Source organism: Rattus rattus, chromosome 1 (genome assembly GCF_011064425.1).
Source record: "Rattus rattus isolate New Zealand chromosome 1, Rrattus_CSIRO_v1, whole genome shotgun sequence".
In the NCBI taxonomy this organism is placed as follows: Eukaryota; Metazoa; Chordata; class Mammalia; order Rodentia; family Muridae; genus Rattus; species Rattus rattus.
Window position 1 is genome coordinate 25,502,715 of NC_046154.1, and position 23,906 is coordinate 25,526,620.

The 23,906-nt window shown below is 48.9% G+C and overlaps 3 protein-coding genes across 4 annotated transcripts in view; 2 read left to right on the forward strand and 1 right to left on the reverse strand.

Annotated features, from left to right (window-relative positions):
* Smpdl3b (sphingomyelin phosphodiesterase acid like 3B) overlaps positions 1-1,253 on the forward strand; it is a 22,768-nt gene extending 21,515 nt beyond the window's left edge. Inside the window, exon 8 of the mRNA XM_032896690.1 lies at positions 461-1,253. Within this exon, the coding sequence (XP_032752581.1) occupies positions 461-826 (366 nt within the window). The 3' untranslated portion in view covers positions 827-1,253. The remainder of the gene's footprint in view (positions 1-460) is intronic.
* Positions 1,254-1,399: 146 nt separating this feature from the next.
* On the forward strand, positions 1,400-7,612 carry Xkr8 (XK related 8). The gene is made up of 3 exons (XM_032896697.1): positions 1,400-1,850; positions 3,321-3,517; positions 6,334-7,612. The coding sequence occupies exons 1-3, from the start codon at positions 1,558-1,560 to the stop codon at positions 7,041-7,043; spliced, it is 1,200 nt and encodes a 399-aa protein (XP_032752588.1). The 5' UTR covers positions 1,400-1,557; the 3' UTR covers positions 7,044-7,612.
* Positions 7,613-12,239: 4,627 nt separating this feature from the next.
* The window catches only part of Eya3 (EYA transcriptional coactivator and phosphatase 3), a 66,902-nt gene continuing 55,235 nt past the window's right edge, over positions 12,240-23,906 (reverse strand). For both annotated transcript variants that reach the window (XM_032896704.1, XM_032896711.1), the window contains 2 exons: positions 18,718-18,818; positions 12,240-16,091 (listed from right to left, as the gene is read on the reverse strand). In XM_032896704.1, coding sequence (XP_032752595.1) covers positions 16,011-16,091; positions 18,718-18,818 — 182 coding nt within the window. In that variant the 3' untranslated portion in view covers positions 12,240-16,010. The remainder of the gene's footprint in view (positions 16,092-18,717; positions 18,819-23,906) is intronic.

The window sequence follows — 23,906 nt, forward strand, 5'->3', positions numbered from 1 at the left end:
ATGCTGTGATTGCAGTACCAACATCACGGTTTTTAGGGCATTTCACTCCATTCTGGTGGGGAAGGCAGGGCAGTTAATGGTGGCGAATCACGTGGCATGTATCAGGGACCCCTGGCATCGCCGTTGAGCAGGGTCCAGAACCAGCTTCAAAGGTTTCCTTTTGCCAGCTGGCATCCACCTAAAAGTTCAACAGCCAACCAAAATAGTGCTACGGTTGGGGAACAAATCTTCAAAATGAGCCTGTGGGGGGGGTCACTTCAGGTTCAAACCTTAACGACCTCTTTAGGCCTCCATGTCCTCACCAGGAGAATGGGGGTTTACATGGAGTTGCCACGTCGGAACCAAGCCCAGGGTGAAAAGAGCAGCTGTCTGATTGATCTAGAGAGCCTGGGGACAGGTTGGGTTGTAGGCAGAACTAATCAACTGTTCATTGCTGACATGCCCTGTGCCTCTAATCCAGGACATGGTGACTTACTACTTGAACCTGAGGCAGGCGGATACACAAGAGACCCCGCAGTGGGAGCAGGAATACCGCCTGACAGAGGCCTACGAGGTGCAGGACGCCAGCACCAGTTCCATGTATACAGCACTGACCCGCATTGCCAGTGAGCAGCACATCCTGCAACGTTATTACGTCTACAACTCGGTCAGCTACAGCCATCAGCCCTGTGAGGACGTCTGCCGAAGGGAGCATGTGTGTGCCATACAGCACGTGGAGTTCGACACTTATGCCACCTGCTTGCATGGTCTTGGTGCCAACCTGGTACCTGGTTTCCTGCTCATACTGACTCTGCTGACGAGCCTACACGTATTGGAGGTGCTATGACTGTAGGCACTGCCAGCCTATCCTCTTACTTGGTTCGTCTTTCTCCCTGGTAAAACTGGGCAACATTACCTGATGGAGAGAGAGGGAGATGAATTTTGCCATCAGTCTGTGGAGAGTAAGGTGGGATGGGACATTTGGATTCACCAGAGAGGGCGCCAAGAAGCACATTTCTTCAGAGTTTTATGTTTTATCCACAGAACTTGTTTGCGGTACATGTCTTGGTGCATTATTCCCTTTAATACAAACATCAAAACTACCATGCACTTGATCGCTACAGTAAAGTGAACCGGCAAGAAGATGGGCCTTGGAGAGTCTGTGCTTTTGATGTAGTCTCTGCTCAAGGTCTAAAACTGGGAACCCACGTGGTCTGCAAAAGCCCTTGGTACTTTTAAATAAAAGACTTTTCTCATTTGGTTTCGCAACAGTGCAACCGTGAGGGATCACAGCTGCGACCCAGACTCTAGTCTTGTGGCCACTCTTGTTAACTTGAGCTTCAAAAGGCAGAATCCAAACCTGTAGAGGCCGGGCTCAAGACTGGGAGGGCTGGGGGCGGGGTCTGGGCGGTGGGACCGCCTAGGGGGCGGAGTCGTGGACTCGCTCCTCCCCGGACAGGGCGAGATGGGGAAGTTCCGCCCAGCAGCCCGGCCTCTGGGAGGACTGCCCCACCCCCTTCCTGCCGGACTAGCCAGGCTGGAGGGCAGATCCGCGGTTGTGAGGTTGCCTGGAGGGCCATGCCTCTGTCCGTGCACCCCCAAGTGGCCTTAGACGTGGTCATAGGCCTGGTGAGTACCTTGTCTTTCCTGTTGGACCTGGTCGCCGACCTGTGGGCCATCATCCAGTACGTGCTCGTTGGCCGTTACCTGTGGGCCGCGCTGGTAGTGGTGCTGCTGGGCCAAGCCTCGGTGCTGCTGCAGCTCTTCAGCTGGCTCTGGCTGACAGCTGACCCCACCGAGCTGCACCAGTTGCAGCCCTCGCGTCGTTTCCTGGCTCTGCTGCACCTGCTGCAGCTCGGCTACCTGTATAGGTGAGTGCCCGGTCGGTTGAGAAAAGTGGGTTGACAGAGCCAGTTCAGTTTTCCCCTGGGCGTAGGTGAAACACAGGTTCAGGAAAGAGGAAGGGAGCATCGGGGTCTTGGAGTCAGAGATGCCCCTCCCCTTTCTTTTTCATTTATTTTTTCTGCGAACATTTGCTTCCCCATCAAGGACTGAAGATGGGAGGGTCCTGCTTGGCTCATCTGTGTTCCTGGAGCCAGTCAGGACTGGACACAGATAGACTGGTTCTTGGAAGATGTGTGTGAAATGTGTACTTTTCTGAACTGGATAGAACCCAGGTTCAGTCTGAAGTAAGGACAGTGAGAAAGTCCCCGGCCCCTCCCCTCCCTGCCCCCGTCCCTGTCCACCTCACTGTGAGTAGGCCCTTGGGTTGTTAGATGGGAGAAAGTGAAATCAAGGGGTCAGAATCATGTGATGAAGGCAGGGCTTCCTGAGGAGGGATGGGATTGGGTAAAGTGGGGTGGATGGATCCGGGATATCTTGTGCAAGTCTCAGATCTTGGCAAAGCTGCATAGAGTCTTCAGCTGTGGGAAGGGACCTTTGAATATTTGCATTTTGCCTGAACAATTGTATCATGAGTACAGCTCAGGTGACCGTGAAGGACGGTTATTATAGGTAGGCCCCAAGAGGAGAAAGTGTCGGGTCCCTTGGAGTTAGAGGTGAGGCACCTCTGTAAGAGCAGTGGATGTGGGATGGAGAGATGTCTCAGTGGTTAGGAGCACTGACTGCTCTTCCAGAGGTCCTGAGTTCAAATCCCAGCAGCCACATAGTGGCTTACAACCATCTGTAATGGGATCCGATGCCCTCCTCTGGTGTGTCTGAAGACAGCTACAGTGTACATATATAATAAATAAATCTTTAAAAAAAAAAAGAGCAGTGGATGCGATTAACAGCTAAGCTGTCTCTCTCAGGCCTCTCCTGTTTGCTGCTGCTGCTGCTGCTTCTTCTTCTTCTTCTTCTTCTTCTTCTTCTTCTTCTTCTTCTTCTAAGACCTATTTATTTATTTTGTATATGAGTACACTGTAGCTGTCTTCAGACACACCAGAAGAAGGTATCGGATACCATTACGTGGTTGCTGGGATTTGAACTCAGGACCTCTGGAAGAGCAGTCGGTGCTCTTAACCACTGAGCCATCTCTCCAGCCCTCCTGTTTGCTTCTTAATTCCATCTCCCATCTCTAAAATGGGGCCCTTGTGAGTAGGTAGGGCAGGGTGGTGATGCTCTGGGGTCATGGCTGACCAGCAAGAGTAGAAGTTGAATTTCCCTCGCTTTGTGGATGGAGAAACAGTTCCAGGAGGTAAGCTGGGTGGCTTGCTCCAGGTTCCGTAGCTTTTAGGTGACAAGTTAGGATTGAGGTCGGCCTCCATGCACTCAGCTGTAGGAGAGGAAAGACTTCACAGAACGCTGACCTGGCCCACTGGGCACCTGTGTGCTCTGCCTAGGTGTCTGCACGGAATGCGGCAGGGACTGTCCATGTGCTACCAGGAGGTACCGTCTGAGTGTGACCTGGCCTATGCCGACTTCCTCTCCCTGGACATCAGCATGCTGCGGCTTTTTGAGAGCTTCTTGGAGGCGACCCCACAGCTCACGCTGGTGCTGGCCATCGTGTTGCAGAGTGGAAATGCCGAATACTACCAGTGTGAGTGCTGGGCCCGGGCTGTCGCTTTTGCTGCTGCTTCTCTTCTTAGTGGTGTTCTCACTCTGGGGCACAGGAGAAAAAGAGGGTGACTAAGCGTTAGGCAGTTGGTCTGGATTCAAATCTGAAGTCCCTTTCAAGCTGCAGGGACTTAGAATGAGTGACTCAAGCCATCAGTTGGTTCTCATCTGAGCAGTGGGCGTAATCGATGTGCCTAACTCATGGAGGATCGAGACGATGAGGTGTGGGGAATCGCATGCATGTAAAGTCCAAGGACTTGTGTGAATGTGTATCTGTACATGTTTGTGTGCGTTTGCAGGTACGTGTGTGCATGTGCAGAAACCAGAGGCCAGTGTCAGGTGTGTTTCTCAGTTGCCCCCCGCCATTTCTTATTTTTGAGTTGGGCTCTCATTGTGTAGACCAGGCTGGCTTTGAACTCCCAGAAATCCTCCTGCTCCCGCCTCCCCAGTACTGCACTCTTTATTATTCCGATGGTAATAAATGAAATGTGTAGGTTATCGGACACTTTATAGGTTTGGTAGGTAATGGACATTTTATTGAACACTGCCTGGACCTGTATAGTTTAGGGGTTGGCCTAACTGGCAACCCTATGGAAAACAACAGGTACACAGGAAAAGCTGGAGTCGGGTGGGCCTTGGCCTCTGCAGCAGCAACTTACACATTTGGAGGCTTCTGTAGGGGACCCGTCTCAGATTGTGTCATTGGGGGTGGAGCTGCAGTCTGCAGTTTCTGCATATACTGGTTTTAGCTAAAGGACAGCTATTTCTAAACATCCGTACTTAGACCCAGGGTCTCTGTCATCTCCATGGGTCTGAGACAACGGAGTACTTGACATAGACGTGCACACGTTCAAAATACACATCTGCTCAGGACGTCATTTGGTCCCACAGTGCCTTCCTACACTCAAGGTTCTTCTTTGTCACAATGCTGGGGACACAGCGGTAACCAAGATACACTGAGCTGTATACTGTATACAGAGCCTCAACCCAGCCAGTAAAACAAATAGTTACTCTAGGTGTCCCGAGTGACCAGAAGAGGCAGGTAGGTGGCAGCACCCCATAAACCCTCAGAGAAATCTGGGCAGTGAGAAGCCTTGGGAGAGACTTCGTCAAGACCACCGGCCCAGCCTGAGACTAAGCAGGGGTTTACCTAACACCTTATTGAGAGCACAGGGCAGCCCTTTGTTGCCCATCATTTCATACCTCACGGTCCTCTGCAGTGGCTTCTCCAAGGAACCGGTCTTGTCATCACTTGAGGTGGGACTTGGGAGAACCCCTCATGTCATATAAGAAGAGAGAGGGGAGTTGAGATTTAGCTCAGTGGTAGAGCGCTTGCCTAGCAAGCGCAAGGCCCGGGGTTCGGTCCTCAGCTCTGAAAAAAAAAAAAAAAAAAAAAGAAGAAGAAGAGAGAGGTGCAGAAAGGTGACTGCTCATTTCCAGCACTTACTAGGCACTTGACATTTGTTTGAGATCAGAGCCAGGTGGAGACGGTCTGCACTGTTGGTAGAACATGAGGAGACAGGGTTTTTCTCTCCTTTTGATGGAGCAAACATTTATGTACCACATTTTGGGCACCCTGCAGGTCCCAGGAAGCAGCATATGTTTTTTTTCTTTTTTTTTTTCTTTTTTTTTTTTTTTTTTTTTTTTTTTTTTTGAGCTGGGGACCAAACCAGGACCTTGTGCTTGCTAGGGAAGCGCTCTACCACTGAGCTAAATCCCCAACCCGAGCATACGTTTTCTACCCTCCAGGAGCTCAAGGGTAGAATAAAGGCCAAGCCATCAAGGTGCACACCTTGAATCCCAGCACTTGGGAGGCAGAGGCAGGTGGATCTCTGAGTTCGAGGCCAGCCTGGTCTGCAGAGTGAGTTTCAGGACAGCCAGGGATACACAGAGAAACCTTGTCTCTGGGATGGGGGTTGTGGTGGTGGATGGGTGGTGGAGAGGATAGGGTGAGGGTAGGTGGGAATCACCAAACCAAAAAAGCAGGTAATTGCTATGTTAATGGGTTGTTACAGAGGCCTCTGACACCAAAGGGGACTCTAGGTGGGTAGCCCCAGAATTTATTCGAACTGGGGTTTGTAGGGTGAGGTACAGGCAGGTAGTTAAGAGCTAAGGATAGCTAGAGATTTGATACCAGGCCCCAAGCGGGCTCTGAGTACACATTAGATTATCAGTAAACCCGGGTTGAGTGGATGAGTTAGAAGAGACGAGGAGAGATACTTTGTAGGGTATGCCCAGGCTACTCTCTTCCTGGAGGCCCATGTGCCCTAGGCAATGCAGAGATGGGACAGGAACCCTACCATAAACTCCTAGATCTTGGGAAGTCGGGATGACGGGCTAGGCTGGACATGGAGGAGAGTGAAGAGGGGTGGGCTGGCCTGGCCATCACTCCCAGTCCTGAGGAGAGCTGCAACTGAAGGCCCTCTACTGAGAGGCTACTCCTCTCTGAGATATGTCTACTTTGTGACACGGAGAAAGGGGACTAGAGCTGCCAGGTTTTGAAAGACCCTGAGAACTTGGGCTTTTCCGGGAAAGGTTACAGAACCCGGAAGAGGCTTTAGGCACAGCTAAGGCACAGTCGAGTCTTCATGTCACATACCCTTTCATACTTAGGAATGTCACTGGGACAGTGTTTGAAAGCACAGCGCTGTCTCCAAACGTTCTCCCTCTCCAACCGTATACTGAGCAAGGTGGGGCTTCTAAGACCCGGTTTCTGGGTTTCTGCGAGGGTTCCTGTGAGTCTGGGGCTTGACAGGCAGGCCGCACACAGGCTGACGTCATTCTTGTTGCTCTTGGTAGGGTTTGGCATCAGCTCATCCTTTCTGGGCATCTCGTGGGCATTGCTGGACTACCATCGGTCCTTGCGCACCTGCCTCCCCTCCAAGCCGCGCCTGGGCTGGTGCTCCTCTGCGGTCTACTTCCTGTGGAACCTACTGCTGTTGGGGCCCCGGATCTGTGCCATCGCCACGTTCTCGGTCGTCTTCCCCTACTGCTTGGCCCTGCATTTCCTCAGCCTGTGGCTGGTGCTGTTGTACTGGGTCTGGCTTCAAGACACGAAGTTTATGCCAAACTCTAATGGCGAGTGGCTATACCGGGTGACGGTGGCGCTCATCCTTTATTTCTCCTGGTTCAATGTGTCTGGGGGTCGCACTCGAGGCCGGGCCACTATCCACCTGTGCTTCATCCTCAGTGACAGTGTTCTGCTTGTCACCACCTCCTGGGTGACAGACAGTACCTGGCTGCCCGGTGGGGTCTTATTGTGGGCGGCTTTAGGCGGCGCCTGCTTCTCCCTGGGACTGGTTTTGCGTATGATCTACTACCTCCGGCTGCACCCTAGCTGCAGCTGGGAACCCGACTTCGTGGATGGGACCCTAAGACTCCTCCCTCCCGAGCGTCCTCCTAAGCTGATTTATAACAGGCGTGCCACTCGGTTAGCACAGAACTTCTTTGCCAAGCTCAAAACCCAGGCCGCCCTGCCACAGGCGGTACAGCTGAACGGAGTCCTCTGAGGCAGGGTCTGATTCAGCCAGTGAGGAAGATGAGGAGAGTGGGGCCTTGCAAGGGACAAGGGGGCCAATCATGTGCAAGCCAGTTTTTTTCCTCTTCAACCGATAGAGCTGCCATTGCCAAATCGTCAGTTGTTACCAACTCTCACCTCTCACGTGATTGGTGGCGTCCTGGTTCCTGGTTCCCTAGCCTGCTCTAGATGACAGACTCTGGGGGATGTTCTCGAGAACGCTTCCCTACCCTATCCCATCCATTCACTTCCCCCAACAAATGCACTGATGTTCTGGGAGCATCATCCTGACTTCTGAACTGGCTGCCACCCTAGCTTCTTTCCCTGCCCACCTGGACAAATCCTCCGTAGACTCCTGAAGAGCGGAGGCCAGAGATGCCCCTCCAGTGTCCTGACGTCCAGGCTCTTAGGCCACCTTACACCAAGTGCCTTATGGACCTGTGGCCTAGGCCATGTGATGCCCACCGAGTATTTTTCATTCTCCTACCTCAGTCTGTGTGAAAGAAGAACATGTGTGCATGTGTTTAGCAGTATTAAAACCTCACGAGAGTCTCCAAACCAGTATGTACCATCAAGTGCAATCTGTCAACCGTTAGAGATACGGAGCAGGGGCCTGGAAGCCCTTAAAACCGACACTGACCGCTGGCATACAGATGTGGGCCATCTTGGGTTTGACTTAATTTTGCTTTCCAAGACAAAGGAGCTAAGGAGCCAGAGCGGGTTGCTCATTGGGCGGGTGCTCATTGGGCGGGGTGCTCATTGGCTATGTGCTCATTGGCTGGGTGCTCATTGGGCGGGTTGCTCATTGGGCGGGTTGCTCATTGGCTAGGTGCTCATTGGGCGGGTTGCTCATTGGGCGGGTGCTCATTGGGCTGGGTGCTCATTGGGCGGGTTGCTCATTGGGCGGGTTGCTCATTGGCTAGGTGCTCATTGGCTGGGTGCTCATTGGGCGGGGTGCCCAGGGCAGGTTGCTCATTGGGCTGGCAGGACTCGCGGGTAGACCCGAGTGCCTTCTCTTAGCAGCTCTGTACTGAGCCTAAAGAGGACATAGCATCTTTAGGATGAGGAGGCAAGTTTGAGGGGCTGGGTGGAAGGTTGGGGCCCGTTTTGGGTGAGAGGTGCGGTGGCTCTGGGATGTGGTTGATGGTTCTGTGGCGATGGGATGTTCTGCTCTGGGAGGTTTGTGGTCTGGTGGAACAGGGAACAGGAGAAAGGTACCGGGGGCAGAAGAAAAGGTTCTAGGTACCAGTGCTGGGATCTAAGATAGTTCTACCAGTCATTTTATTTGTGTGGAGGTAAAAGAAACTGTGACCAAAACAAGCACCATCGTGCCAGGGGCTGAAAGAGAAACAGATGGAGAAGTGAGAGGGAGGATGTACGTCGTGGGTGTGAAGTTGTAGCTTTGTAAGAACCATTAGGGAAGACCCCTCTTGAGGAACTGAGCAATGATGGTGGGCTACTTTAACAGTGACTGCGGCCCGGAGCCCCTGAGGGGTAAGCAGAGCCTAGAGCCGTGTGGTATGTTGGAGAAGAAATCTGCAAATGCTGTTCTGTGAGGACTGTGGGGTACTGTTGGCCCACAGCTAAGGAGGCTGCCGAGATGCTGGTTGGGGCCTGAGAGAAAGTGCTTCTTACGCGATACGGGCTGACCTTATGGACAGAAAGGACCTAGTGATTTTCAGACCTGAATTTTACAGACCAGTAAAAGGAGCCAAAGTGGCTGTTGATGTTAAAAGGGCATGAAAATCAAGCGCTACCTCTGTTTTCACTCTCATGAAAAACAGATGGAATTACAGAAGAAGGCGTCATTTGTAAACAGACGCCTTCAGAGGTGTGTACCTGAAATCACTTATCTCATTTATGAAGACTGTAAGATCTAGAGAGGGCTGGGCCAGTGTGACATACCTACCAGTGTGACAAGGACATCAGGAGTTCAGACTCCTCAGTGACACCGTCAGAGGCCAGCTTGGACTGTATGAGACCCTGTCTCAAACAAAACAAAGATTATAAAAACAAAACCATAACATGGGTTTAGAATTTGAGTTTTGGCTGAGCTTTCCTTTGAAGCTGAAGTTGTCAAATGGTGGGAACATGTATTTAGTTAAATCCAAACTATTAAATACTGCCCAGAACGCATAGCCATATACTAACCTGAAATACACTCAGGTATGCTTTGTGTTTATGAATCAGGGCTTAGCCTGTGTTGTCTTGGGACAGATTACATAGTTGGGGCTGAGCTCCCGGTCCGCCTGCCTCCATCTACCATGCACTGGGACTAAACACACTCGCCAGGGCTGGTGCTGGAGCTGTGGCTCAGCAGTTAGAACTCTCAACTCCTGTAGAGGACCGAGGTTTGGTTCCCAGTACTCATCCTGCGTAGCTCACAACTGCCTAGTTCTGGCTCCAGGGGACTCAGCATCCTCTTTGGCCTTTGCACATGCATATACAGACACACAAACACATAACATTTTTTTTAGATTAAAAAAAAACAACACATCACAACATTGTTCTTGTTGTATGACACACAACCTGGCGTATTTGAGAGGCCCTGAACAGATCCTGCTTCTCTTGCCTCAGCTTCAACACTGCCACGCAAAGTTCTTAATGTTTAGGGAATGTAAACCCAGGTTAGTAACACTGCCTGTAGTTAGAAAACATCCTTGAGGGCTGGAGAGATGGCTCAGCGGTTAAGAGCACTGACTGCTCTTCCAGAGGTCCTGAGTTCAATTCCCAGCAACCACATGGTGGCTCACAACCATCTGTAATGGGATCTGATGCCCTCTTCTGGTATGTATGAAGTCAGGGACAGGGTACCCACATACATGAAATAAGAAAATCTTTTAAAAATAAATAAAAGGAAAACGTCCTTGAAGATTCTCAGTATAACACATGTATTTTTGGTTTTGGTCATTTGAAACAAGGCTCCACACTGTAGGTTAGGCTAGGCCAAACTCTTGACAGTCCTCTGACTCAGCTTCTGAAAATTGCAAACATCATACCTGACTGAGAACTTTGAAATTTGAAGAAACTGGTTTTAGAAAAATAAACCTTAAAATTTTTGGGAGATGGTGTTTACTCTTTGGGTTTGTTGGGGATTGGTTCTGATGCTGTCTTCATTTGGCTTCCGGAATCACGTGGGAATCTGTGTTGCTAAAGGAAGCCTGCCCCTAGTAGGCTGTGATATTGTGTGTGTGTGTGTGTGTAGGGAGAGTGTCCCGCGCTATTGTCTCGCCAGCAAGCACGCACGCGGACACCAGGATCCTTTTGCAGCAAAACGTTTACTGTACAGCTTTCTTGAACAGGGACAGGGGGACCTCAAGCGCTTGCCTTATATAGACAGCAGGCTGGGGCTATGCTAATTGTCCTTCAGGGATTGGCAGAGCATGAGTTATCTTATTAGCATGGTGCTGCTCCCTCATTAGCATATTACCGGCCAACTGTTGCCAGGTGCAAAGCCTGCGCATGCATAGTACCGTTGTTCACCACAGGAGGGCACCCTACATTCTCCCCCTTTTTTGTTTAATAAAATGGCTGGTCTACATATGGGTGTCACGTCAGTCTTGTCATTGCTACTGTCTTAGGTCATTCTCATCCAAACTCGACCTTACCCATCAGAGAGTTACCCTATTGCCACCGAGCCCCATGTCTTAGGTTGGTCCGAGCTTGAAGAAAGTTGCCCGTCTCTGGATACAATGACTCCACATGACAGTGACACAAATGATCTAGGGTGAACTCCTAATCTTTCAAAGAGGCCAGTCATATGTTGGGAGAAGCATCCTTTTTAATGGTGGTCATAGCCTGGTAAACAACCACTTTGTGTCTGGCATGTTCTCTTTTTTAAATGGCCAATAAACCAGAGACCTACTCCGAATCCGAGGAGGACAATAGCTTCCCAGGCAAACATGCCCCCCCCACTCCTTAAAAAGGGGAAAAAGTATTGGTGATCCAGGAAGATAGTCCCTCTGCGAAAGAAGCATCAACTCTTGTGGAATTCACGGTTACAATGGCCACACGCAGCTGCTCCATCAAATTGTCAAATTCACCAGTCCAATTTCTTTGGCTGTTGAGACGGCGTAGGCCCCTCCTGTCTGGCTGGCCACCAGCCAGAAATCCAGGTGGCATTCAGCTTTTACAGGGCCCAGATGAATCCCGTGGCAAATTAAACCACGCTGCAGTCTGATTCTTATCTAACGGCAAAAGGGGCAAACAACTTTGGAAAGCAAAACTCAACCTCCAACAAACAATCTAGTCTCCAAAATCCAGTCTCCAAGACACCGAGTCTATACAAGGTTCGACTGTCAATTCTTACATATGAACGCATGATGGTGTGGTCTCCAATACCTCAACAAAGAGACATTGCCCTTAAAATCTTTTAGAAGCCTGGTTTCTAAGATAAGAGTTCCATAAAAATATTGTCCCAATTTAGACCTGTTTCCCTAGATTGGCTCATGCCACATGTTGTCTAGAATAACTCCATCCAAATTAACAGTTTTATGTCAACTTTGTTACCAATATTACACTTTTTTTTCCCCTTTTGCAGCAAAGCGTTTACTGTACAGCTTTCTTGAACAGGGACAGGGGGACCTCAAGCGCTCGCCTTATATAGACAGCAGGCTGAGGCTATGCTAATTGTCCTTCAGGGATTGGCGGGGCATGAGTTATCTTATTGGCATGGTGCTGCTCCCTCTTTAGCATATTACCGGCCAACTGATGCCAGGTGCAAAGCCTGCGCATGTGGAGTACCGTTGTTCACCACAGGAGGGCGCCCTACAGGGGAGTTGTGAGTCATTCAAGAATCCAGAGAGCTCTTGGGCAGGTGCAGCATACACTTTGCGGCTGGGAGCCGAAGGGGTCTAACTGACTTGCCGCACAGGGTTTGGAAAGCTGTCCACAGTAGAACCTGTACTTGTAACCGAGAAGGAGTGCAGACAGCAGCTAACAGTTGACCACAGCTGCACTGTGGCGCAAAAGATCACCAACCAGAAACTGAGGCAACTTTCTACTTCCTGGATGAAATTCACCTTGTGGTCGGACATTTCTAACCTTTGGAAAATAGAAACAAATTCTAATTTCCTTCATTGGAACAAATGGCTTCTTGGCTAGTGGGAGGCCAATCAGACCAAATGTGGAGGAATGAAGAAAAACTGGTTGATGTGACATGAAATCAGGCCAGATCAAAGGTTTCATATTGGTTCATTAGTTTTATTGGGTTTGCAGCTTAATGCTCAGCACAGACTGACTTCTCCTTAGTCAAGTTTAGCACATGGACAGCTCATGAAATCTATTCCATTTCTATACCTTAAAAAGCAGTGTATTTTAGAAACAATTCAAATAAACATTTCTCTTGCAAACTTTACAACTTTTTATTTTCCAACATCGATCAAATGATCCCTTTTTGTATGTGTGAAATGAATGACTCAGTTATTTAAAGGGTGACATCTTAATGAAGCCCTGATTAGGACCCTGAATGGCTTGGCAAATGGGCTAACCATATTTAGAAAAGACAAAGGAGAAAACTGTATAGAAAATAAAAACTTTATTTTTTCAAGTTTATAAGATAGTTCCCATTACATATAACATTATGGTCAAGGACTCTATAGCCACAAATGCCCGCAGTCACATAAATACATCCAACCCAACTGGTGCCTTTCCCTGCTAGAGGCATCTGGAGTCCAGAGGGAGAGTGGTGATCCAAGTAGAAATGGTCCTTAACTGGGAGGGTTCTGCTCAGTGAGGAGGCAGCCAGGGGCCATGCTCACTAGAATCCACTCACGGAAGAGGAGGGCAAGCAGCCCCGGAAAGGCTGGGGTACAAGCGGAGTTTTCCCTCTTGTGGTTAAGATATTTGGGAAGCTCAGAATTCCAACTTAGCGTCTCCAGTGAACTGGGTCATTCTCGCTGCTGACCAGGTGAGCAGCAAGGAGCACAAGCTTACTCGAGGGGCCTCAGCTACAACCCGGGGAGATGAACAACGAGGCCCAAGCTTGGCACTTGGAGGCTAGCCTGTACTCTTCCAGGACAGCACCCGGCTTTGCCTGGTGCTCCTGTCGGTCGTGTGACGCCCATTCAAAGCAGTGTCTAGAAGCGCCTCGGGCTTCCAGCTGCAGTTTGCCAATCAGATTCTACTTGGAGCTGTGAAGGCTGAGTTTGGGCAAACATAAGACAAGCTGTGCCAGCTGTGCCAAGTCTCTTGGGACACTAGCTCTGACACCCAACTAGCAGAGAAGAGAACACCCCCAAATCAAAAGCCCAAATAGGCACCTAAACTGTGGAGCAGGTATCCACTCTCTTGGACGGACATCACCAGCTGCCCCAGGGGCACTGGACAGGGTGATGCTAAGGCACAGTCACTGTTACATTCGAAGTCAAGCCACCTTGTATCCCAGGACCTTCCTGCAACTCCACAGACTCTCCTAGAACTAGCTGTCACCATGAGATGTCCAAACTAATCTTCCAGAACACAGGATCCGGCAGGGAAAGGACTCACCAGCTAATTTCTTCAAGGGGTCCTTCCGGTAAGGACTGCCTTCTGATGTTGATGAAAGGACCCAGTTTCCTTCACGTCTAACCTCCAACAGCTTTTAATATTAAAAGAAATTTTATTGTATACTTGAGTGCTTTCTTACATGTAAGTGCTTGGTGCCTGAAGAGGCCAGAGGAGGGCACCAAACTCTCTGGGGCTGCAGTGAGAGGTCGTGAGGAGTCCTGTGGGCACTCAAACCTTGGACCTCTGCACAGGCCGCAGGCGCTATCACCCACCAAGCCTGCTTCTGTTACTAGCAGCTCTTAATGCTGCCCACTCGTTTTCCTTCCCAAGCCTCTGTGGGAGGGAGGGAAGGTCAGCAGCTCAAAGGCCAGCAGTCCCTAGAGACACCAATGCACTCCTGCTCTGTCTGCCCTGGCAGGGTGGCTGCTGGTGCTGGAACAGCCACTCAGCTCAGAGCACCTCCTTGCCACTCCAGTCAGGGCAAGAGGAAAGGGATTCCCTGTTCTAAGAACAGAGTCTCCCCTGAAGTGTTTGTGGTGGTACCTGTGTGCAGAGGGGTGTGTCACCACTTGGCAGTCTGGTAAGCCTGAAACGCAGCACCAATAGGTGGCCATTGTCCAGGACAAGAAACTACACTGGCAACGAGGGAAGGGTTGGAGACAAAGTAAAACCTATCCTGGAGTTTTCTCTATTGGACCAGGAAGCAAGGATGGCCAGGACTAGGATAGTGGTGCCAAATACAGCTTAGGAAGGTCTGGCTTAGACTCCAGCTCCTTACTCCCAACCCTGTACCTCAAAACAAAGCCAAAGGAGTGGCCAAGACACCAACCTCGCCTCCTGAGCTCCTTCCTCAACTGCTGGTCTCAGAAGCACTCAGAAGTGTCCAACAGTTCTGAAGATGGTGTGTCAGCCTTTCTGCCATTGTCTGGTAGCCTGGCATGAAGAGGAACTTTGCCTCTGGGCTGCAGTATCTTTGGGGACAGTGATTGTAGCTAGGGGTTGGTCCAAGACCCCCTGAAGACCAAGGCTGCACATTCTCAACTTCAGGGAAGTTTAACCCAATTAAGCCGGCACCGACATTGGTCCTGAAGGGATAGTGCCTTAAAAAACAAAACCAAACTAAATCAAACCAAAACAAAAAACCCAAACAAAAACCAAAATAAAACCAAAAAACACAGCTGGGCTTGAGGGCTGGGACTGCGGACCAGTTCCCCTCCTAACTGTCCAGGGCGCAGGGGCAGGGGAGCAGGCTTGAGAAGTGCTCTTACACCTAAGCTCAGGATTCTATTTTCAAGCGTTTAAGTCAAGAAAGTCTTTCTGGTCGGGTTTCCCACTTCAGCATGGAATTTGAGCAGTGGGATATTTCATGTGAAACTGGGTTTTGATTCTAGCTCTCTGCTCTCCACTCCTAGGCACAGATCTGTGTAAATACAAGGTGGGATCACCGCATGCAAGTGCAGGTGAAGGAAGCAGCTAGAGCCCGCCCCTGGCCTTTCTGACTTGAATGGAGTGGGTAGGGGCTGGCCAGAGCTGCATGGAGAGGGGCGGTTGTGAGGGCAGAAGTGTGCCCAGCATCTGACGACTGAGCTGACCGCAGAAGAAGCATCTGCAGGAGCACGGGGTGAAGTCTTACCTCAGGAACTAAGGATGGAATTCCTAAGAAGTCCAAGCCCCTTCTCTCCAGTTTGCAGGGTAGCTTCCTGGGACAGAGCTTCTGAATTACAAGCTAAAGGCTTAGATTTATTGTCTGTGGAAGGAGTTTCCAGGGTTGTGCCATTTGCTTACAGGTGAAGTAGGATTGCCAAGGAGACCGAGGCTTACAAGATGGGAGATGCCAAAGTCTAAAGTAAGTGACCAGGGCCCTGTAGATGGCAAGGAGCCTCGCTAGAGAGCAGAGCACTGGAGCCTCGGTCCTGTCCAGAAGAGGTCCTGTCACGGAGGTATTTTAGATATTTCCATTACTACTGTCACGGAAACTTTACACACTGCTTTCTTCATAGAGAAGTGGGGAAGGCTGCTTTAGAGACCAGACCCTCACCTATAAAAATAACATACCCATCACTGGGAGACAGTCTACACTAAGAGAACAGATGATCTCAAGGGGACGCATGTTCCAGCCCCACGCTCAGGAGCAGCTCCCAGTCTGTCCATGTGAGCACAGCTGTGCCCTGAGCATCAGCTTTCCTTGTTCTTCCTTTCCCAAAGGAAACTGAAAAATTAAAGCACAGTGGCTGCAGCCGGTCTGCAGCTTTATCCAGGCGCCTCCTGCTGTACAGTGGACGTGGGCTGCAGCTGTTGGTTCTGATTGTGTGCTCGCCAGCATTCCATGGAGAGAGAGCAGGAGAGGGGGAGGGGCGCTGAGACATGGATGGAGAGACAGACAGGAGAGAAGGGGCTCAGAGGGTTCTGGCTTCTGGCTCCTGTCGGAGGTAAAAAGAAGCTCACAAGGAAGGAAGGTCCCACATTCCAGTTCTTAGAGGAAGTCGAGCTCTAAAGCCTGGTGCAGGGACACCAGATCTCCATGGTTTGTGATCCTCCAGAAGGGCATGTTGTGCTGGAAGGGAAGGAAGGAGGGCTCGTTAGCTCAGCATCTGGGACTCCGCTTACACCCCTCTTCCACAGACATCTCGAGGTTCTCGGAAACCCTCTGCTGTTGCCTATCTCACAGGACTGAAGATCAAGTCATGTGTAATAACGCTGTACAACATGGGCCACCATACTGACATGAGGAAGTTTTAGGAGATTTCAATGCTACCTGTACTTTATAAGATACTTGTTCCAGGTTTTAAGGATCAAGGATCAGGATCAAATAAAATGGTTCAGATAAAAAAATTACTACTTCTGAATGTGGTGTGAATACCTGTGATCCCAACACTTGGGAGGCTGAGGCAGGAGGATTATAAGATTGAGGCCAGGCTGAGTAACAGGAGATCCTGTTACAACTACTAGGCTGGGGAAGAAGCTGACACTAAGGTAAGTCTCACTACCTTGTGAGGGCCAATCTCCTGTCAGCCTTAGCTCAAACCTGCCCATGCCCAGATGTAGGCTGTGCAGATGGCAGGCCATCAGACTGGTGCCAAGAACACCATGTACAGTGCTGGAAGGGACTGAGTGCCTGAATCCATGTTCTGGGAGGCGTAAACTGTTCCCTGTGCAGCAGCCAGATGAGGGAATGAATGGACGGAAGAACAGTGACAGTCTGGCTGTTCCCATGGGCAGGCCACTTCAGATTAGTCCCCTCATCCTTGGGGTACATTCCGGCAAGGATTGGTTTTCTTTCATAAAGGCTGGCAGAAAGGTTCCTGACAGAAAGTAGGTTAAGTTGCATAAAGCACTTAGATTTTTGGGGAAAGGGGGCACACAAGACAGGATTTCTCTGAATAACCCTGGCTGTCTTGAACTCACAGAGATCCGCCTGCACTCAGACATTTTTAATGAATATAGTGTTTTTATCCTCAGTGCTGAGGACTTGGCTACGGGGACTCACGCACACCCTGGGTTCCTGAACTTTCTAGCAGATTGCAGACATTAGCTTAAGGGAGAACTCCTGAAGCTCAAGTTCTTTCTCATCTCCAGACTGAGAAGCCACTGATGTTTCCCCAAGGTGAGACTAAGCAGTACAGGAGAGTCAAAGCTCCAGTGACTAACACGGAAAAGCAAACTTCTCGAATTGCTCTATTAAGTGACAAATGAAACTTTATCAAATAGTGGTGCCAACCGTGTCAATCATATCCTCGCTAGCAGCTGCGGTGGCTTCTGTGAACTGGGTGACATCAGTCACAGCTGGGAAGTCACGGCACTAATCTGAAACTAAAGCAGTAAAGGCCAAGGAGAGAACTTCAGATGCCCACGCAGCAGACGAGCAACCAGACTTCATGGTACAAACTGATGTCACCTGACTGGAGACAGGGCCTTTTTTATGTCGATGAAGCCAATCAGAGCCTGGGCCCAATTTCCCCTTCCACCCAAGTAGACACAGCTGGGCACGCACAACCATGCTTGGCCTCATCTACCGGACGCTAGGTTCCATAGCCCAAACTCATCTACAGTTTCTGTGTGAAGGAAGGGTGACCAAGGCTTGGCCTGCACAGTGACAGAAGACTATGTGAACAAACCTTCAGGGCTTTCAAAAGCAACCATGATTTTTTTGACAATAATGTTTTGTTTTTCTTTCTCTCTCTCTCCCAACTTTTTTTTTTTTTTTTTAAAGATTTATTTATTTTAGTTACATGAGTACACTGTAGCTGTCTCCAGACACACCAGAAGAGGGCATCGGATCTCATTACAGATGGTTGTGAGCCACCATGTAGTTGCTAGGATTTGAACTCAGGACCTCTGGAAGAGCAGTCAGTGCTCTTAACCGCTGAGCCATCTCTCCAGCCCCTCCCTCCCAACTTTTAAGAACAGAGCCAATGCCTGAAAAGGCCAGAATAGTTTGCCTGTTTGCATTTAGTCTGCTCCCCTCAAATGAAGACGAAGTCCACATCAGGATTCATGAGGGCCCAATCTTGCCATGTAGCCTAGGGATGGCCCTGAGTTTCTCATTCTCTGCTCCACTCCTGGGTACTGGGACCCCGGTGTGCAGCATTATGTAGTTTTATGTGGTGCTGGGGCCTGAACACAGGGCTTCCTATGTCTGTAAGCAAGCATCATCCACTGGATCCCAAGGCTGGTTCTAAGATTCTTGAAAGGCCGGGAGGAAAGGACAGGAAGTCTAACAAATTACAGGAAAACTCCACTTGGGAACAACTTTTCTTTTCTTTAAAGAAAAGTGAGGAAGGACGATGCATACCACAGATGCACAAGACTTGTAAACGTTTTTCGGTTTTCCCATTCTCTCCGCATATCCCTTGACAGGGTTTCATGTATCCCATGAGCTCAGTAAGTAGCTAAGGATGCTCTTTCAACTCCTAATCCTCCTGCCTCGACTTCACAAGCACTGTGAGTACAGGCATGCCCCATCCTGGTTTATACAGTGCTGAGGATTGAACCTGGGGATCATGCATTCTAGACAGCACCCTATCCAGCAAGCCATGCCCTCAGACTTCTCTTCCTCCTTTACTCATACCCCGCCACCCCTCGGTAGCTCATCCCTCCCTCCTACGACCTCCAGAGTGTAGGGAAGTTTTTCTAACTGCTTCATGCACAACCACATAACAGAATTTTTCCTTTTCCATTACCTGCTTGGCTGCAATTTCTTCATCTCGTCCATCTCCAATTACTACATATGTGACTTTTTTCCCAAATCTCGAAACGATTCTCTCAAAGCAGCTCTCCTTACCTAGAGAGGAAAAAACATCTCCTATTAGGACAGTCTTTATCTTTTCAATTACCAAAGATAAGTTCTGCGCCCCGTTCATCTGCCTGCTTGCACAGGATAACCGACACCTTTGCTGACAACTCAGTTAGGAGTTAGGGTGAATGTGAGTGCCATCACCGAAGCAACTCACTTTAGTCTTCCATCAGGAGTAAGGTTCCCACAATCTTAGCACGAAGGAGACAATGAGCGAGGCTGACTGAGTGGTGAGCAAGCTTTTCCCATGTGTCTCATGTGTGCAGCATTCACAGCACCCTCCTCTCTCATCAGCTCTCCTTCCTCACGTTACAGAGAATGGGCCATCACAGGTTTAGCGATGCACTCCAGATCCCAAGCCAGCCAGCAACTAGGTTTGACTTGGGTCTCTACTATAAATCCAGGCTGTAGCCTGGATCTAAACAAATGTTCTCTCTTTTTAAAACTCTGTAAAATTAAAAAAGGAAAAAAGGGGGGGGGCTGGAGAGATGGCTCAGTAGTAGTTAAGAGAACGGACTGCTCTTCCAGAGGTCCTGAGTTCAATTCCCAGCATCCACATGGTGGCTCACAACCATCTGTAATGGGGATCCAATGTCCTCTTCTGGTGTGTCTGAAGACAGCGACAGTATATTCACATACATCAAATAAATAAACAAATTAAAAAAAACCCCAAGGGTTGGGGATTTAGCTCAGTGGTAGAGCGCTTGCCTAGGCCCGCAAGGCCCTGGGTTCGTCCCCAGCTCCAAAAAAAAAGAAAAAAAAAAAAAAAAAACCCAAAACTCTATAACAGTCTTTTACTATTATGTTTGTTCTTGGAGAATTTCATCTGTATATACTAATGTGTTTTGATTATGCCCATTCCACTCCCATGGCCCCCAAAGTCCTTTTCCCACCTTCATGACTTTCTGTGTCACAGGGTTTTAACCAGGGCCATCCATGTGACCAAGAGCTTTGAGCTATCCACTGGAGCCTGGCAGGCTTATGGTTGTAACCAACAACTGTACATGGTATTTGTAGTTCAGCTGCTGTGTTTAGCTGACCTTGGGAAATGGACGTCTTAAAATGATGATGATGTTGATTTTTGGCGGTGCTTGGGACCAAACCAGAGCCATGTTCTCACTAGGAAGCATTCTGCTACTAGACCACATTAAATCATTAATGAGTAATGTTTTCCCTGTGGAGCCTTGGCTGTCCTGGAACTCACTCTGTAGACCAGGCTAGCCTTGCACTCAAAGATCCGCTTGCCTCTGCCTCCCAAGCATGGGGATTAAAGGTGTACACCACTGCCTGGCTCACTGTAGATAGCTCTAAGAATCATTTTGCCATATCACAATTCAAGCCTACTTAAGCAGAGTACTGCTATGGGAAAAATACTGTGTTGAAGAAATAATAGGAAGTTATAGCCCTTGCTTTTTTGGGGATAGTGGGGGGATAATGGCAAAGTTTTGCAAGGCCACTCAGGCCTTGCTTGGACTGGAATCCTGTGCCTTAGCTGTCATGTGCTAGGAAGCTAGGTGTGTGCCTTCAGCCAGCCTTGCTCTTCCTGACAGCTCACAAGTTATTGTCCCTGTTCAGGTAAGCAAGGCCTGACTGTGCTCCCTTCATCCTGCTCCATTAAACTCATTTTTATTCCTGCCAGATCCAGTGACCTTCAAGATCCTTCCCAACACACGTGCCTGCCATCTGCAGGAAAGTGATTACAAAACACAAAAAGATCAGGCCAGTGCGATGGCACAGCGAGTAAAGAGGCTTCCTGCCAAGCCTGGTGACTCCAGTTCAATCCCCAGTCCCCACACACTGGAAAGAGAGCAGCTGACATCATAGTGTGCCTTGGCTGCTTGCCTGCATGAGCACATACAAATTAATTAAATAAAGCACTTCATTCAAAACAAAAACAAAACAAAGCCAGATAGTGCTGGTGTACACTTTTAATCTCAGCACTCAGGATGGCCAGAACTAAACCAAACCAAACCAAACCAAAACCAAAAGAAAACAACAACAACAACAACAACAACACCCAAACCCAAAATCCAAAACAAAACCAACAAAAAACAGTAACAACACAGATGCAGCAACCTAGGAACTAAGGGAACTGATAAAAATCCTATACGTCTACACTGCTTGGTCTATCAGAACAGCTGTACATCTGACACCCTAGCCAAGTGGCATCTCCATGGTACGCTGGTCCAGACCTGGTCCACTCTGGATTTCAGTGTCCTACTTAAGAGACAAAGCTCTTTACGCATGTGCGCATTTCAGGGCTAACTTTTCCCTGGCCGTCCTGCCTGCTTTCCTCTGCACCACTCACTTGTTATGCTGAATTTGGTCTAACTATTAGATAATTCAATTCAACAATTAAACTATTATTTTCTATGTTGTGTGTGCCTGTGTCTGTATAAGGATAGATGTGTGACCGTGAACATGGGAGCCTGAGACAGGTCTCAAATGTCACTCCTCGGGCGCTATATAAATGCCTAGCTCTATGACACAGGGTCCCTCACTAGGAGCTGAGGCTTACTGCCCAGTTAGACTGGCTGGCCAGTAAGCACCAAGGACATCCTGTCTCTGCCTCCCCAATGCTGGGATCACAAGTGTCTGTCATTGCACCCGTAACATAAGGCTGCTGGACAACAAATCAGGTTCTTAGGTGTGCGTTGCAAATATTAACCAAGTAAGCTTTCAACCAGCTCCTGAAACTTTTCCCTCTTTTCTCTTGTTTTATGATGCTTGTGGTCAAACCCAGGGATGAATGCTAGGTAAGCATTCTGACAATCAGCTATAACCCCGGACCTGAATTAGTTTTCAAAATTAATTTTTTAGGTCAGCATAACGGCATTTCCACACATGTTATTAAGTGTTACTTTTAATTATGTGTACATGTACACACATGTACCCACATCGCTAGGTGCATATGTGCAGGTGACTGCAGAGGTCACAGGAGCTGAGCTGGAGTTGTGAGCACCTGATGTGGGTGCTGCAGCTGAACTCAGGGAAGCACTGTTAACTGCTGAGCCATCAAACCCCCAGCTCTCTACTCCGCCTGTGCTGGTTCCTTTTGTCTCCCAAACAGCCTCTCTCCACTCTCTCGAGATTTCTTCCTTCTTCTCACAGGCCTTTTCTGAACCTTTTTTCCCCGACCCCAACTTAAACCAAGATTTCATGTATGAGAGAACATATGTGGTGTATCTTTCCTTCTTTTCTTTTTGAGACATGGTCTCTCAACATAACCCTGGGTGTCTTGGATCTGACTTTGTAGACCAGCTTGACTTTGACCTCACAGAGACTGGTCTGCTTCTGCCTCCTGAGTATGTCTTTCTGAATCTGGCTTGTATAACAATTTCCAGTTACAAATGTAATACTTCATTTTTCTCTATGCCTAGTCCTAAATATTTATGTTCAAAGTGTTCGCTCTTTAATTCCATGATAGCCTCTTCAATTAAGTCAGGATCTGCTTATAAAAAAAATTGGTTTAGATGTCAGACATTTCCCTAAGATCAAGCAAAAGGACCATCTTGGGTTAGAAATAAGGATGAAGAAGTCCCCATTGTCCTGACACGTTCTCCTCAAGGCCTCTGGTGTGCCTCCTCCCCACATGCTGAGGGACAAGGAAGCTTATCAGCTACAAGTGAAGAAGGAGAGACGTACACAAAGAGCCAGCTCTAACAGACAGACATTTTCCACTCCAGAACACTCCGGTGTGAGGTCTTCTGTTGTGGAGGATGTGGCCAACCAAGTCTATGCAGAATACCAGTCCTCAGAGTTTCCTACAGGAAAAATACTACTGATATCTGGTGTAGAGCAATTGCTTGTAACCAAGAACTTGGAAGGCTAAGACAGAAGGATCACTGCGAGTTGTAGGCAACCTAAGCTAGAGACCTAGACTCAAGAGACCTAACCAAACCAAGGCTGCGAGCCCACCTCTGGCTTTTCAGAAACGATCCTGAGCATTCACTGTCCAAGGTTACCGAGTGACTATGCAGAATTCAATTTTAGCTGGGCATGGTGGCACATGCTTTAATCCTGGCGCTTGGGAAGCTAAGGATGATCAGAATTTCCAGATAATCCTTGGCTACACAATATGTTTGAGGCCAACCTGGGCTACGTGAGACCCTGTCTCAAAAATATACACAAAGAAAAGTCATAATTTTGAAAAGACTTCAGAGAAACTGGAGAAGAGCCTCCTTGCTCCCATTTCACAACTGTCAAGGAAAACTGGGCTCTTCCTGTGTATCCCACTCCCTACACACTGCAGCTTCCAACACTAGCTCTGGGTGAGCCATGACTGAGGGAAATCACCAAACAAGCTCTCTTGATTTTCAGAGAAAATACAGCCATTCTATTAGTTTGGTCAGTCTGTGGGCACTGGGCTAATCCTACAGAAAACACAGCTCCTCAGTGTGGGAGGCTCTTAGGAAAGGTTCCCTGCATCATGCAGAGAGCGCATGTTTGCCCAGTGCTCAAAGCCCTTGTCAGTGGATAGCTAACCTTCAGGGGAGCGGGGCAGTGACTGATAACACAACTCCTACTACTAACTCAGCTTTCTCTTAAAAGTTTTTGTGGGGGTGGGGAGGTTCAAGACAGGGTTTCTCTGTTTGTCCTGGAGCTCTGTAGACCAGGCTGGCCTTGACTTCCCAAGTGCGGGATTAAAGGCATGCACCACCTCCATCTCAGTTTTTTCCACTCTTAACAATTCATGGTTGCTTTCAATATTTTATTTTTTTAAATCTTATTTAGAATTTTTAAAAATTAAATGTATCATTTTATGTGTGTTATGCCTACATATATGTATGTGTATCATGTATATACTTACTGCCCCAAGAGGCCAGAAGAGGGCATCAAATTTCCCAGAATAGGAGTTAGGAGTGAGCCAACATATAGGTGCTGGGAACTCACCTCAGGCCCCGCAAGAACAAGTGCTCTTAAGGGCGGAGCCGGCTCTGCACACGGTTTTTACTGATCTGGTGTGTGAGTGGGTGAGGATGTATATCCATGTGTCCTGGGGACTGAGCCTAGGTCATCAGACTTGGTGACAGATACCAACTGAGCCAGCTAGCTGGTCTCGATAACAGATTTTCA